This window comes from Miniopterus natalensis, chromosome 21, assembly GCF_054644295.1.
Source record: "Miniopterus natalensis isolate mMinNat1 chromosome 21, mMinNat1.hap1, whole genome shotgun sequence".
Taxonomy (NCBI): domain Eukaryota; kingdom Metazoa; phylum Chordata; class Mammalia; order Chiroptera; family Miniopteridae; genus Miniopterus; species Miniopterus natalensis.
The window spans coordinates 18,392,706-18,408,721 of NC_142101.1; the positions used below are offsets into that span (position 1 = coordinate 18,392,706).

At 44.1% G+C, this 16,016-nt stretch overlaps 2 protein-coding genes across 2 annotated transcripts in view; both read left to right on the plus strand.

The window, feature by feature from the left end:
• Positions 1–16,016, plus strand: part of CFH (complement factor H) — a 91,169-nt gene that overhangs the window by 67,532 nt on the left and 7,621 nt on the right. The window lies entirely within an intron of this gene.
• On the plus strand, positions 137–13,794 carry LOC148090756 (complement factor H-like). The gene is made up of 6 exons (XM_087828855.1): positions 137–194; positions 5,011–5,205; positions 5,585–5,761; positions 8,201–8,383; positions 10,029–10,205; positions 13,558–13,794. Exons 1-6 carry the CDS (start codon positions 137–139, stop codon positions 13,770–13,772), a joined length of 1,005 nt encoding a protein of 334 aa, XP_087684981.1. The 3' UTR covers positions 13,773–13,794.

Sequence of the window (16,016 nt, forward strand, 5' to 3'; positions counted from 1 at the left end):
ACTTTGATATTTACTGAGTCACCTCGATAAACTAGCTTCTGGTGTTTCCCTTAAATTCGCGTTTCACAACTGCTCGTGCAGCGGATCTGAAACCTCGCGGCCCAGCACCTGTTGGTGCAGCACTGGGCGCCCCAACATGCTGCTGCTGGTCAGCGTCCTGCTCGCCCTGTGGGCCTCCTGGGCTCAGGGACAGGGTAAGTTGAAAACGACCTGAGTGTTTAGCTTCCTTCTTAAATGTGACCTTGTCCGGGCTCGTTTGTCTTCTTGCTGTTGCGGGTGTTAATCCTAACCCCAAGGATATTTTTCCTATTGCGACAGAGAGAAACTTCGATGTAGGAGACACATCGACCGGTTGCCTTCCCCACGCGCCCCAGCCTGGGCCAGGCGTCGAACCTGGAACCCAACAGGCAGCCCTTCGGGGCCCGGCCAAAGCTCTAACCCCGCAGGCACCCCGGCCAGGGCTGTCTGGGCTTTTTGAAAGAATTGTCGAGTGGAAAGTATCTGTGCTGTAAGGTGACACTAAGGAGCAATCGATGGAATAATTGTCACGTACCCACCCGGGGGGATTAAAGTAGATTGTTTTCTGTCTTCTGAGTTCCACAGTGTGGGAGCCACTCCACAGGGACTGGGGGGAGTCATGTGAAGATGCTCCTGATAGTGTGGCTAGAAAACATGTCACAGAAAAGCTAGATTATGTCTCCAAAATGTCTGGGGGACTCTGACTTCTATACACGAAAATTTGCAGAGCAATGCATATTTTCATCATCTTACAAATTACAGTGATTTTATAGATTCTTATGTCAAACATCATCAGGCCATAAGTTTTTTAAATGTTTACAACATTTTAATTTTAATGTTATAAAGTTAGTACAGGTCATCAATATTATAATCAATTTAATATTTTACCAAAATTGGCTATATGTGAGAGATGTATTTCTTTTTTTAAATAAATATTTTCGTATACATAGAGATAAAAGGGGGAGATCTGTAATACTTCCAACAATAAAGATAAATTATTAAAATAAATATATTCTTAATTTCCAGTGTAATCTCAATACATTTTAATTGGTGTTTAGAAACCATGGACAATTGTTGAAAATTTAAACATTTTTAAAAGCACTAGTTATTATTACATTTTCAAATACTGCACTGTCATTTTCTGTTTGTCATTTATTTTATAACTCAGTCCTCCCATTTTTGAGTTACCATAAATTAAACTTCCAGTAAGCCCAGCTATGAGCAGACTATGCATCCCTGTGCATTATTAATTTCATAATTTGTTGCATGTTGGAGTTTGTATGTTGTTTAGTTGGGTCAATTTCCTTCAGTAACAACGATAACAACACAGCAAAGCTCCCTAAGTGTCCAGTTAACAGCACCCCAGTCCCTGGTGCACTCACAGGAGGGGCTTGAGCGTCCACTGATGTGATGTCTGGGAGCCGTCCTGGGACCAGTCCCTCCTGGGTCTGGAGGGACAACCCTACCAGGCGCCTGGGAGGACGGGACTCAGAATATTTGTGAACAACCCTTATCACAACTTCACAAGCCAAGGAAGCTGAGGGCAGAGAGAGGTATAGCTGGCCGTCCAAAGTGGCTGAGCGATTGAGGGTCAACCCAGGAACCGAGAGGTCGCGGTTCGACTCCTGGTCAGGGCTCCTGCCCGGGTTGTGGACTCGATCCCCAGCAGGGGGCGTGCAGGAGGCAGCCAATCGGTGAAGTTTCTCTCTCCTGAGTGTTTCTCTCTCTCTCTCCCTCTCCCTTCCTCTCTCTGAAATCAATAAAGACATAAAAAAAAAAATCATGTGAATGTTTTCCAGAGTTGTGTGTGCCCTGGAAATCTTGGAATTTATTGTTTCCTGGTAGGTCTTTCTTCTCCTACTTGCTCTTCCCATTCTCACGGGGTCTCGCCCGGCGCTGTAGTGTCACATATTCCGCCAAAGAACCGAGGGAGCGCTGCGCAGATTTGTGGCGCTCGCTCTTTCATTCCACAGTTCTTTCCACTCTGCTGATCTGGGCTCAAGTTTTGGTGGCGGCACCTCTTCGAGAACAGCGGGTTTCGTTTCTTCTGTTGAGTGTGGCCGACATGCCCTGCTTGGGCTTTCTCTCCCTGTGTTGTAATCTGGAAAGTTCCCACCTGCCCGTGGAGCCACTTTGAGACCAGGCCTCACCTCACTTGCGTCTGTCTACCAGGGGTCACAGGCAGGCACTGGCTGTGTCCATGCTGCCTCACAGGTGATTGTCATCGATTTGGGTCGGCTGCCTCCCGAGCGACCCCAGCTGGGCATCGAGCCCGCAGCCCGGGCCTGAGCCCTGACCGGGAATCGAACTGTGACCTCCTGGATCCTAGGTGGATGCTCAACTGCTGAGCCACACCGGCTGGGCGATATTATTATTTTGGAAAGAGACACCTGCCCTGATGTTTTAGTAGCACCGTTTATTTTAACAGACATTATGAGAATCAGGAATTAAAATGTGTCAAGGGATGTATGCCCACTGCTTGAAAGCAATCACCAGAAGCTCTTCTACTGCTAATTAATTTAACAAAATTCTCCCAATATTATTTGGTTGCTCTCTTAGTGAAATTTGCAAGTGGATCCATTGTTGAGATATAGTAAAGTTGACAAAAAAGAACTAAAAGGGGAGCTGTATAAATTAGAATAGACCCGGTCAAGGGTATAGAACGCAGGTCAAATCCAGCCTGTCCCCTCTTTGTAAACCAAGTTATATTACGGGAGCCTAGCCAGTCCCATTCGTCTATGTATTGTTTATGGCTACTTTCCCATTACAAAGGCAAGCGGAGTAGTTGGGACAGAGACTTTTTATCTGGTCCTTTATGTAGAAGGATTTCCAAACCCTGGATTGGGTTATCCTGTTAAAGTAAGAGAAATATGTTCCAAAATTGCATTAGCCTCGTAAGCTAAATTTTATTTCCTACCCATGCTGACCTCCAATGTGGAACAGAAGGGACTCTGCTCATTCTGTTCGTTGCAAGAATCAGAAGTCAGCCACAGGGTCTTTCCATGTCTTTCTGTAGCCACTGCGGCTGGGGAAAAAAAGATTAAAAACTCCCACAATGGCTCTTAAAGAGTCCTTCCTAAAAGGAAACATATTACTGCCACGCTCATTCCACTGCCCTATGCAAAGAAGGGACTCGGAATATTTGGAAAGAGTCCTTACCACAACTTGACAAGTCAAGGAAGTTGAGGGGAGAGGAAAGCAGAGTTGAAGGGATGTATTACGACGTCCTTGCCACACGGGGAACGTCACGATGGATGGGGCAGCTTTGGAGAAAGGGTTCAGGAGAGCAGGGGCACAGACCCTCCAGGCGGCCAAGGTGAGGAGGGGAATGAGTGGGCGGGGAGGGGTGCGAGCTCTGCTCGTTTGAATGCCATTTCGCTCTGTGGGGGACCAAGAAAGGCATCTTTATTGTCATGTACTTGACTGTTTTCGTGGGTACAGATTCCCTCGTAACCCACATGCCCTTTCTCTTCCCAGAAGTAACATGTGAGCCTCCAAGGATTGCAAACAGTCACTTCACTCCTGACAGGACGAAATACAGAGTGGGACAGATAATCAGATACAACTGTAAAAGTGGGTATTACCCTTCCACCCGAGGAAACACGGTGAAATGCACTGACATCGGCTGGGAGCCGCCTCCAAGATGTAGCTGTGAGTTCTGTTCACACCTTGACCTGCTTCTTAATTCTGAAGTTACCTCTGATAAATTTAAAACTAAAGGGGACCGAGTACTTCCAAATCTTTGCCTCACTGACAATGTAAAGCAGAGAATCTAAACCATTCGCTACTCTTCAAAGTAGCGGATTCTAATTAAGATTGAAACCACATTTTTGTTAATAAAAAACTTTTAATCTTTCACTATTCAATGTTAACTATATGTGGATGAATATATATTTATCTCACTAATATAATTCTAATATGTGAATTAAAACACTGGGTAAGAGTACCACCATTTAACACCTAGTATACTAGTCACTGATCGCTGTGTAACAAATTCCCCCAAACACACTATCTTAAAACAACAGCCTCTCTGGTCCCATTGTTGGCAGGGGCAGGATTTGGAAGCGGCTTAGCTGCCTCACCTGAAGCCACTCCCTGCCCCGCTGCCCTGGGAGGCTGGCCAGGCGGGGGCTGGGCTGGGCTGGGCTGCAGGATGAACTTCCAAGAGGGCCCACACCCAGGGCGCCTGCAGGAGGCTCAGGGTCACTCCACCTGGGTGTCCCCACAGGGCTTTGATTCGCCCAGAGCCAGTGACCTGAGAGACCTGGAGAGGCCTCCGGGCCATTTATGACCTGGCCGCGCACCGCCCCTCAGCCGCACCTGCTCCTGAGAACAGAGGCCCTCAGTCCAGCCTCACCAAGGGGAGGGGACTGGGCTCCTCGGAGGAGGGAGACAATGTCCTGTGGGAGACACTGTTGATTTTCTAAAGTCATCACGTGCCACCAAATGCCACGCAGCTCAACAGGGTATTTTATTTCTACCCCTGATTCTTTCTCCCCTTTCCAAGGGTTTTCTGTCTCTGCAACCGCACTGCTTTTCTTTACCTATCAGCTCATTGTAAAGGGGCCCACACTGAAGCTGGATCTTCCGTGAGTGAAAAGTGAACTGATACAAACAGCAGGCCAGTGGCCTCGGTGTTGATTCAAGGCCAAGTCCAAATGAGTGTTAACGTGCGGTTCCCTTAAAGGGGCTGCTGCCACCACCAGGAAACAGACCTCAGGGCGCGTAGGAAGATGCTTCATTATTGACTGATTGATTTAGATAAAATAGACACATAAAGTTATATTAATTTCAGGTGCACAGCATAATGGTTTGATGTTTTTATACACTGTGAAATGGTCACGAGTGTTATTTACCTCATGTGAATTGTATAACTTTTCTTGTCTTAGAATCACAAATGCAATGAGTGTAATTGAAACAATTTCTCTCTCATTTGATGTTTATTAAGGTAAAACATTAAGTATACTGTTTTCTGTTTGCTTCTATTGCTAGCTCAGCCCTGTGACTTTCCAGATATACCACATGGATACCTACATCATGAAGCAAGATATAAACCATATTTTCCAGTATCAGTAGGAAAATCGTATTACTATTCCTGTCATAGCAACTATGTGACTCCTTCAGAGAGTAGTTGGGATTACCTTAGATGCACACGAGATGGATGGTCGCCAAAAGTGCCCTGCCTCAGTAAGTAAACCTCTCATCCTGTGCATGTGGAAACATTTCAGAGCGGAGAAAGCAAAACACGAGTACAGTTCAGCCTGCGTGAGACAGTTAAGGTCGAGGGAAAGATCAGTGTAAGGTTTTGTTTTATGAGGAGCCCCTCATTAAAAACACGAGAGATAAAAATAAAGACTGAAAATACTTATGTCATTTATACATAGTAAGTTGTGAAAACTACAGATAAAGAACATTTCATATTATTTTTTATTTTCTAACAAAGTTCAGTTTTTCTTAAGCTATGTGTTATTTGGGGTACTTACGCATTCTGATTTAAATATTGTAAAGATAAGTTTTAATTTATTATCTTGACCAAATTAATGTGTATGTTTTTTCATTATCTTAGGAAAATGTGTTTTCAATCATTTGGAAAATGGACACTCTCCAGTTTCTGAAGGAATATATTTACAGGGTCAGTCCCTAAAAGTTAACTGCTATCAGGGCTACAGTCTTGAAAATCAGCAGACCACAATGACCTGTACAGAGGATGGATGGGTTCCTCCTCCCAAATGCATCCGTGTCGGTAAGAAACTGCCCTAAGATCCAGTCTGCCTGGTTGTCTAGGCCTCACCTGTACTAACTGTGGCAGAATGTTTCAACCAGCTTCTTGTTTTGCCAATGGACTTATTTGGTTTTATTTTTTCAAGTGTGTATGAGTGGAAACGCCAATTTCTTGATATATTAATAGCAAAATAAAGAAAACTACCAAAAGACCATAAAGAGCAAACCTGTAATAATAGCGTTTCATAATCAAGATGACAGGTTAGGAGTTTCTATTGACTTCCCCACAAAGAACACTGATTCTGACAGTCACCCATGGATGAGAGCATCTTTGGGGGGTCCAGAACCCAGCAGAGAAGTTTCAGTCACCATTGGAGCAAAAAGATCCAAGATTGGATGCATTGAAGACACTGAGAGCAACAGTTCCACCTTGTTGAGCTCCTCCTTCCCTGAAGTGTCCCTCTTGGGCGTTTGGGCTTGGAGACGTCGAGTCTTACTGGGTTGTGTATTTGGTTTGGGAAGGCTAAGGTGGCTCCAGTCAACGCGATCCAGTCAAGGCTTGTTTTTAAACTAATAAGCCTGGTTTGGGGAGCCTTTTACTCTCAGACTAATTTTTTCAGAATACGGATGAATACGGCCTCTTCTGGTCTCTCTACTAAATGATATGTGTTTAAAGATGTCTTTTCAGTTTGACTGATCAAATAGGAGTGTTTTGCCCGGCCCATGTGGCTCAGCGGTTGAGCCTCAACCTAGGATCCAGGAGATCGCGGTTCGATTCCCCGTCAGGGCACATGCCCGGGTTGGGGGCCCGATCCCCAGTCGGGGGCGTGCAGGAGGCAACCAATCAATGACTCTCTCTCATCATTGATGTTTCTCTCTCTCTCTCTCTCCCTCTCCCTTCCTCTCTCTGAAATCAATAAAGACATAAAAAAAATAATAATGTGAATGTTTTCCAGAGTTGTGTGTGCCCTGGAAATCTTGGAATTTATTGTTTCCTGGTAGCTCTTTCCTCTGCTACTTACTCTTCCCATTCTCACGGGGTCTCGCCCGGCGCTGTAGTGTCACATATTCCGCCAAAGAACCGAGGGAGCGCTGCGCAGATTTGTGGCGCTCGCTCTTTCATTCCACAGTTCTTTCCACTCTGCTGATCTGGGCTCAAGTTTTGGTGGCGGCACCTCTTCGAGAACAGCGGGTTTCGTTTCTTCTGTTGAGTGTGGCCGACATGCCCTGCTTGGGCTTTCTCTCCCTGTGTTGTAATCTGGAAAGTTCCCACCTGCCCGTGGAGCCACTTTGAGACCAGGCCTCACCTCACTTGCGTCTGTCTACCAGGGGTCACAGGCAGGCACTGGCTGTGTCCATGCTGCCTCACAGGTGATTGTCATCGATTTGGGTCGGCTGCCTCCCGAGCGACCCCAGCTGGACATCGAGCCCGCAGCCCGGGCCTGAGCCCTGACCGGGAATCGAACCGTGACCTCCTGGTTCATAGGTCGATGCTCAACCGCTGAGCCACACCGGCCGGGCAAAACCAAATCTGGTCCTCAGTGGTTTCCCCGTTGTGTGTGTGTGGCTAGAAGTGTCTTCATTAGTCTTTCCTTGTGTTTATCGATTTTACTCTTTTTTCCAACGAACCACCTTTTATTTAACTACATTTTCTCTCGGGTCTGTTTTCTATTCGCTCCCTGCTCATACTTTCATCTCTTCCAATTTGTTTTTCTTTTATCAGCGTTAATGGGTGTAATTGAAAAATGGGAATTGCATATGCGTAACGTGTTTTCTGTCTCGACATATGCATACGTTGTGAAGTGGCCACCAGATGGAGCTGCTAAACACAGCCATCCCCTCACAGAGTGACCACTGTTTCCCATAGGGGGACAGCACGTAAGCTCTACCTCTCAGCAGTATTTAAAGCAAGTCAGTCTTAGGAAAGGACCCTTTGCTAGGAGAGCTCTGGCATGCTGTAGGGTTCCAGATTCATTAGAGTGGGGTGGGGAACCTCTTTTCCACCTAGGGCCACTTGGATATTTATAACATCACTCTCAGGCCTTACAAAATTATCAACTTAAAAAGTAGCTATGAGAAAAGCTCCTGGACTTACTGACTTCCGAGTTCTCCCTGTGGTTGCCTTGGCAGGGCCAGACCAAAGGACATACATACAGTGCAGGGGCTCCATGTTCCCCACCCCTGCATCAGACAAGCAGATTTATAACAATTTCTTACAAGGCATCTGAGTATTTTAAATCTTGCTTAGCTCCAAAACAAATTTTTTTAATGCCTTGCTTTAATATATTTTCAAAAACTCATAGCTTATTTTCTCTGACACCATACCTTGGGTGATTAGGATTTTTGCAGGTTTTCATTTAAAAATGACTCCTTATTTTTTAGGCTGTAATATTGTCTGAGTCGTTGTGAGAATGTTTACTGACCGTACACTTACATTCTGCTCCTGCTCTCTTCCCTTCAGACATATGTTTAAAATCAGAGGCAAATATTGAGAATGGATTTATTTCTGAGTCTGAATCTACATACACCTTACACAAGGAAATAAAATACAACTGCAGACAAGGTTATATAACAGAGGATGGTCAGACATCGGGATATATTATGTGTCTGCAAAGTGGATGGTCAGCTCAACCCAAATGCGTCAGTAAGTCATTCATGAGGATCCTGTTCAGTATTTAATGACCGTTGAACAAGTTTACTTTAACTGAATTCTCTTTCTTGGGGTGGTGGAAGCTGAGGTGGTAATATTTGAAAAGCTAAATAAAAAGTTTTTGAGAAGGTACAGGTAAATTTTTTTTTTTACCTTCAAAATTAACCACTAGCAGGGTAGATAGAAGCCCGCCTTTCAGTTCAAGGTTTTTGCACCGTAAGACATCCTGTGATTTGCAAACAGGTCAGGGAGGCTTCTGTGTATTCTCATGGAAACTCACCCATTTTCAGCTGAGACCTTTGCCTGTTGTACCTGCCTTTATTTAGGGGGTCAGACTTTTATGTCAGAGTCTTTGTTCCTAGACATGAAAGTTAGTTGTTAAGTAAAAGTATCGGTGCACAGTACATAACGTTGGGATAACTTCACCTGTGTGTTTATATGCTAGATACTGAAGGGCAGGTCGTCTTCTGAAAGACCATTCCCCCTAGAAAACCCACGGAACAGTTAGTGGAGCCTGCGAAATGCTTCCAGACGGAACTGGATTCTATCCTGTTGACAGATTCCTCTGCTTTACTGCCTCCATGTTTATGAACATTTCCTAAGAACAGCTTCCTCATTTTTTCTTACTCATCCCAAGATACACATTGATATTTTCCATTCACTTTAGGTGAAGGGGACATTTAAAATGCCCATTCCTATTATTTTTATTTTTTTTCCAATTGAATCACTTCCTATGGGAAGTACCGAAAGAAGAAATGATAGAGGTTGAATCCATATCAGACTCATTTTATATTAAATTGAGATTGGTTATTCATTACAACACTCTTAATAGGAAAGAAAAAATGCCTCTATTATTCTTGTTATTATTATAGTTTTGCTTTCTTTTTTTTAAACCTTTAAGCTAGCTGACTGCATAATATGTTATAAAATTTGAGGTAAACTATTTAAACCTTTATTAACATCACTCCAGAAAAGAGTTAGTGAAAACTGAGACCATTTTTAACATTTTGTTTTCCTATACTAATTATAAATATAGAACTGTCTTTACATTCAATCTTGATAAGCATAAAAGAATATACAAAGAAGAATATATATTAAGAAGTATCTGTAAAAGCTAAATTAACATGTGAGCTTTAAAAATTAGTATGCTTTAAAGTAGAATTTTATAGTGTTAAAAATTTACTTTCACTGTTGAAAATTAATTTTGTGTTGAACCAGTTCATTTTCTCAAGCATGTATTTCACAGCTGCTAACAAGTTTGGCATCTGCATTCAAGAAATGCTATTCTGCTTTGTTAAAAAAAAAAAAAGTATAATGCATCTGCTATGGCCTGTTTTACTGCGAGCATGGAATAAATGTCTAACTTTAAATGAATTGAGAAAAATGCTCCTAAAATGAACTTTTTGGGTGATTTAGGCAATGGTGAAACTGCTGTGTAGAAATACATGTTTGTATTATGAGTAACGATTTTAGGACAATGATTTACCACTGGTACGCTTAGACTATTTTTATGTGATACATAATTTATTAGCACATGCTAAGTGATAAAGCTTTTTCTGTTCTTGGGATGGAACTTATGCAATTGGATTGTCCGTTAAATAATATTAGAAATGAAATCTTCAATTCTATTATGCATTAGAATCTTGTGATATGCCAGTATTTGAGAATGCCAGAGCCAAGAGTGATGGCACGTGGTTTAAGGTCAAAGACAGGTTGGCCTATGAATGCCAGGACGGATATAAAAACGGAGACGGACACACCACAGGGGTCATAGTGTGTGGTGAACATGGTTGGTCTGATACGCCCACCTGTCATGGTAAGTACTGATCTTCAGGATTATCCAAATAGACAAAATCTGTTCGTAATGTATACGGGTTTTATGATTCTACATGCAAGCTTTTATGTTCTGTAAATATTATATCATATTCTGGTCACTCATGACCCAAACTGTATTTTTTTACAACTTCCTGAGCAGTTTCCTCCCCAGTTTGTGCCTGGCGCCTCCCAGCTCCGGGGTGCGTCCCTGCAGGTCCCGAGAGGATCTCTCTAGTCTCTGATTTCGAATATCTCTGAGGACTGTTGCGTGACTCTCCTTTATGTCTGCCAGTGAGCTGTCTGTCTTTCAGGGTTAGAAACAGAACTGCAGTCTGTGGGCAGCTGGGCGGATGGAGAATATTCCAGCTCAAGGGGACAGTATGTGCAAAGCTTGGAAAACAAAACAGTATTTGGGAAATAATCGGGGATTCTGCTGAAGATGATGGAGACTTTTAGGTGGGAATGGGGATAGATGGACAGCTGAGAAGGTGAGGCGCAGAGGACAGATTTGGGACACGTTCTGGTGAGAGAAAACACAGGGAACGTTACTGCATGCTGGGTGTCAGACAGTAATAACCAAGGGACTCGCATCTTTACATTTTTCATAAGAAGGCAGGCAAATGGATTCGGCTTTTTGTAAGTGGGTGGGTGCGGTAGAAGGAGCACTGAGAGGGACAGCTCAGCTTTTGACTTGGGCACATGATGGTTGAGCTGCCCGCGGACGGTCAAAACTGGGTTATAAACTGTAGAGCCCAATGTTTAGGTGCAGCCAGGTCTCCAGGCGATGATCACCATGTAAGTGACGACATCTCCGAGGGAAGGGGACAGCCTGGGAAAGGCAGAGACCTCGGGGCTGAGCCCTGAGCTTCCCGGCCTGTTTGAAGATGTCAGGCAGAAGGGCCGTGGGCAGCAGAGCGGAGAGACAGGAGCCCCCGGGGGGAAAGCGTTGGAATGGACGCTGTGGCAGGTGTGCAGAGGGAAGGAAGGGGTGAAGCCAGAGGAAGGGTCGCTGGCGGGTTGATGGGGTCCGTGGCGCCGGCCCGCGCGGGCTCCGGCTCCATCCCACGATTTGCTAAGGCCGCGTCTCGGGGCAGCCCCAGAGCTCATCCGAAGGGGCGCCCACGCTTCCTAATCTGTACAGTGCTTCAGTGTGGACAAACATCCTAGTATTTTTTAAAGTGTCTTGGTCATTAGACTCCATTCTCCATGGGCACTTCTCCCACAGTGCCTGCCAGGCAGCACCCCCAAGGAAGCCGCAGTCTAGCCACATTGCTGTGGGGACGGGGGGCTCCTTCTAACTCAGCTGGTGCGTCCTGTTCGAAGAATGTCAGATGGTGGCGGATTTGGCTACTTAGAAGCCAACAGTAAATAGACCAGAAAAGGTTTTGGGTGGGACGGATGGAGCAGAGCCTACTAGTACCTGCTGAAGAGAGACGATTAGTCAGAAATGTGCACGGCCGCGGGGATAACTCCTCCAAGAAGCTGGCTGCCTGGGAACCGGCGCCCAGGACAGTGCTCAGTGAAACGACATGCGGAAGGAAGTAGTTTTGGGGAGAAGTTGGTTGACAGCAGAGCCCACCGAATGCCGAGGAGTGTGTAGTCCAGAGGGAAGCAGGCAGGGCTGCGTGCCTGAGGTTGGGAGTCCCCGGCAGGGTGGCAGGGACAGGCAGCCAGAGCTCCTGTGGAAGCCCGAGGCTTCGTGGCAGCAGAGCCCCTTCCAACATACGTGTACATACTGACTTCAGAGAGAGGAAGGGAGAGGGAGGGAGAGAAACACCAATGATGAGTCATTGATCGGCTCCCTCCTGCTCGCCCCCTGCTGGGGGTCAAGCCCCAACCCGGGCCTGTGCCCTGACCGGGAATCGAACCCCGATCTCCTGGATCCCAGGTCGAGGCTCAACCTCTGAGCCACACCTGCCGGGCTCCTCCCAGCTTTTTAACAGGCGGATGGAAGGAGCAGGGATGTGCGACTCTCCTGCTGTGAGGAAGCTGGAGTTGGACGTTTCTGCTCCCCTTGACCCAGGAGACAGGGTCGTGTGACAGGGAGCGTACACGGGAGAAGGGAAGCAGGACCACAAGGCTGAGTAGAAAAGGTTTACAACAGGTTTCAGAGAGGGGGAGACCGACACACGGGGACTTTACGACCAGGAGAAGTAGACGCTCCGTGTCTAAGGCCCGGGTGATCGCGCTCCACTCAGGCTGTGCACACGCACCTAGTCGGCTCCACGTCGGCTGAGAGAAAATGGTGAAAAATACGAGGCGTCTGCCTTTTGAGAGCTTTCCTTGCATTATGGGGGAAAAATGACAAAGCCAGTGAACCAAATGAACAACTGTGTCTAAGACATTTTTATATACCCTGTGCGCAAAGAAACAAAAGAATCTGAGGGCTTCTAACATAGGAGGGATGGAGGGCTCTGTCTCACATAGGACGGCGCCTGTGCCCAGAAGGGCTGAGAACCATGAAGGACGGCGCAACAGCGAGAGCAAGAACTGACCTGTGTAGAAATATTCAAGGACCGTAAAGCCTGGAGTCTGGATTGACAAAGGGAGATGATATAAGATGACACTGGAAGTGTAGGCAAGAGATGGATCCTAAAGAGTCTGGATTTTACTCTCTGTAAAAGGGGGGGGCTTTAAGGTGATCATAAATGCGTTTTCTGGGATTAGAGGCAGATCCAGGTTGTATGAAGACAGAAGTTTTATACCTTCAAGGGGCCTTCTTTAAACACACACACACAGACACACACAAAAACATGCAAAATCAGGAGTATGACAGGAAAACATGAAGGAAAATATGAGGAAGTGATAAGAGAGAGCAATAGAAACCAAGGTGGCCAACACGGCTTCCTATCGAAAATTTTATACCTTATGACCTTGGGAATGCATTGGTAGGAATTGATTTAATTTATCAATTAAGTGGCTTTTAACGTTCCTCTACTGAAATATATTAGAAATGCCTCTCTGAGTGTCCTGGTTCCCCACTGGTATTTAAACAAAAATGCCAATTTTTATTCAAGCATGTAGTTTAAAATTGGAGCACTAATGTTTTGGCTTTTTACATGAGGGAATAGTAGTGTTTTGATAATACCGAAAATGTAACATTTGATTTTATAAGTGTTGGTGATAAAATCAGATCCACTGTAAGCAAGTAGCTTTTACAGGACACATCTATTGCTGTCCTGAGAATCCCATATGGACTTGAAGAATGTATTAAACATGACAGATAATGCATTTCCAGGGAGATTTTTATTTGATGCCTCTGTTTATGCAACACCCAGCAACTTATTTTTGCATGACATACACAGTTTACTGACTAGACATATATTCTCATTAAATTATTTAACTTTTTATAGAGAAAGAATGCATCGTTCCCGATATAGAACCAAACTTACTTGCTCAGCCCCAGAAAGACAAATATGTCGTTGGAGACGTACTGAAATTTTCCTGCAGACAGAGACTTAAACTTCTTGGACCAGATTCGGTTCAGTGCTACCACTTTGGGTGGTCCCCTAACCTCCCAACATGTAAAGGTGAATATTTCTCTGGCAGCCGCTCAAATGAGAATTAGAACTTTGGATGTTAATTTTGCTTTTCTCTCTGAATTTTCTATTGGCTTCCAGTGTGTCTTATAACTCAGTGCGTTAAGTCAGAGATAAACTTTGGAGGAACACGTGTTGGGTAGTAGATACCTCAGATTTCCTTATTTAAGAAAATAATCTTCAGTTGTTTTTTGAACTATATATTGGAAGTATCCGTAGATAGACATAGTGTGCCTGACACTGCAGCGACCTCTTTAGTCGTATTTTTTTCACCACATTTCACCACTAATGTTGGACGTTTCTGTCAACATGGGCCTCACCTCAAGTTGCCCTGATTGTGTCTAAACAATATTCAAGGGTCATGGAGTTAAATCAGGCCCGTGGGTAACTGAGAGTGAAAATTCGTTGACTAAATGCTCACCTCCAGTGATAGTCTTTTTAAAAAGAGTTTTGATGAAATGTTTCCCTGGAATGTGACTATCACTGTAAGTTACACAATTATATTTTCTCATTGGTTTGCATATGTTTTTAGGCCATCTAGAATATTGAACATGTTTCCTGGGCTTAAATATACTTCCAATATGCTAGTTCGGTGTAAGTAACAGAACCGGGAGACGTGAATGTGGGGCAAAGACCATTCTTTTTCCTTTCTCAAAGAACGTGCTAATAAAGCGGGTCATGAATGATAAATTTAAGAAAGAAAAATCTTCACTTTCCTGGATTTTAAGTTGTAAATTAATACAATTTTAAGTTGTAGACGATGTGACCTTGAACTATGCAGTATTTCTCCCGTAGCTGTGGTACAGGCGTGCGGTCCACCTCCCCCCCTCCCCGCTGGGGAAACCGCAGAGACACCGAAGGGACACTATGAGCACGGTGAGGTGGTGGAGTATGTCTGCAACCCGAGGTTCCTGATGAAGGGCTCTAGGAAGGTCCAGTGTGTGGACGGAGAATGGACACCCCCGCCCGTGTGTATTGGTAATGTGTGCACAATATCAGTCTCTCTCGACTTCACTCAGCACTTTGTGTTTCTACTCATATACGCGTATAAATTACATTTTAAAGATGAACATATGTCTGTGGAACTTTCACAGAGGAGAACAGTACATGTGGAGATATACCTGCTCTTGATCACGGCAGCGTGTCCCATGCGACTCCTCCCTATCACCATGGGATGTCAGTAGAGTTCAGTTGCGGAGAAGCATTTACGATGATCGGTCACAGATCCATTACGTGTATCAGGGGAAACTGGACCCAGCCACCTCAGTGCATTGGTGAGAACACACTTCTGTAGTTGACGTTTAATAACATGTAATCGTTTTATTGTAAAACTCGACTTGCAACCACATTTTTGAAGTTCAGAGATATTCCTGAAAATGTCAGGTTGTAGATTATAACAAATCCTAACATTCATTGTTTATAGTTCAGTGGTGTGTACAGAGGAAAAATAGAAACCAGCAATAACATTGTATGTATCTGTCCCTGATCTTAACTTTGTTTGCTTGACACATGTGAAGCTCAATTTTACGTATAGACATATGATTAAAATGTTCCACCCCAGTGATTATTCTGTACCTCCCTATAATCCAACTTTCCACTCTTCTGAAGATGTTTATTTTCTCCCAATAAACAAAAATTCTTTCAGAAACCAGTCATCATAGGGCATATGACAGCAACCATCACACATCCTTTTGACTACAAAGCTTCCTTCAGTCATCTCTGGAAAAAGATTCATTTTGTCTCCCTCAACACTCTGGACCAGTCCTAAAAAATAAGATGAATTCTCAAGCCTCTTGTCTGTTTTAAATTAATCTCCTCTATTTTAGTTTTATTTTCAAGGTTGCATTGCAAAATCATTACTTTGGCCACTTACTTGACTTTGTTTTGTTTTGTTCAACCTCACTTGACTCTCATCATTAGCAAATTATTAACAAATACTACCTAAGACCTACACTGATATCTTATCAAAATCAAAAAGGATTGTCAGCTGCATTGCATTTTTGAAATATGTGGCTGTATAAATAACTTCTATAGTCTCTATATAACTCGTAGCGAAGCCAGCAAAAATTGATTATTATGGCATTATAATATCATTGGATAGTAGGATGATCTGATGTATAAAATAGCTTCTCAGAGATTCTAAGAATATATACAAAATAGGTTATGACTTAAAGACCCAGTTCCTTATTCTGGATTTTGGTGATCATGCCAAAGATATGCTTAAATATTCACATTCTGTACATTGCACCGTAGATCAACTTTTATTGTTATTT

Coding starts and splice junctions, on each gene's coding strand:
- LOC148090756 (XM_087828855.1), top strand. CDS start 137: ATGCTGCTGCTGGTCAGCGTCCTGCTCGCCCTGTGGGCCTCCTGGGCT. Junction 195..5,010: donor CTCCTGGGCTCAGGGACAGG/GTAAGTTGAAAA, acceptor TTCTATTGCTAG/CTCAGCCCTGTGACTTTCCA. Junction 10,206..13,557: donor TGATACGCCCACCTGTCATG/GTAAGTACTGAT, acceptor AACTTTTTATAG/AGAAAGAATGCATCGTTCCC.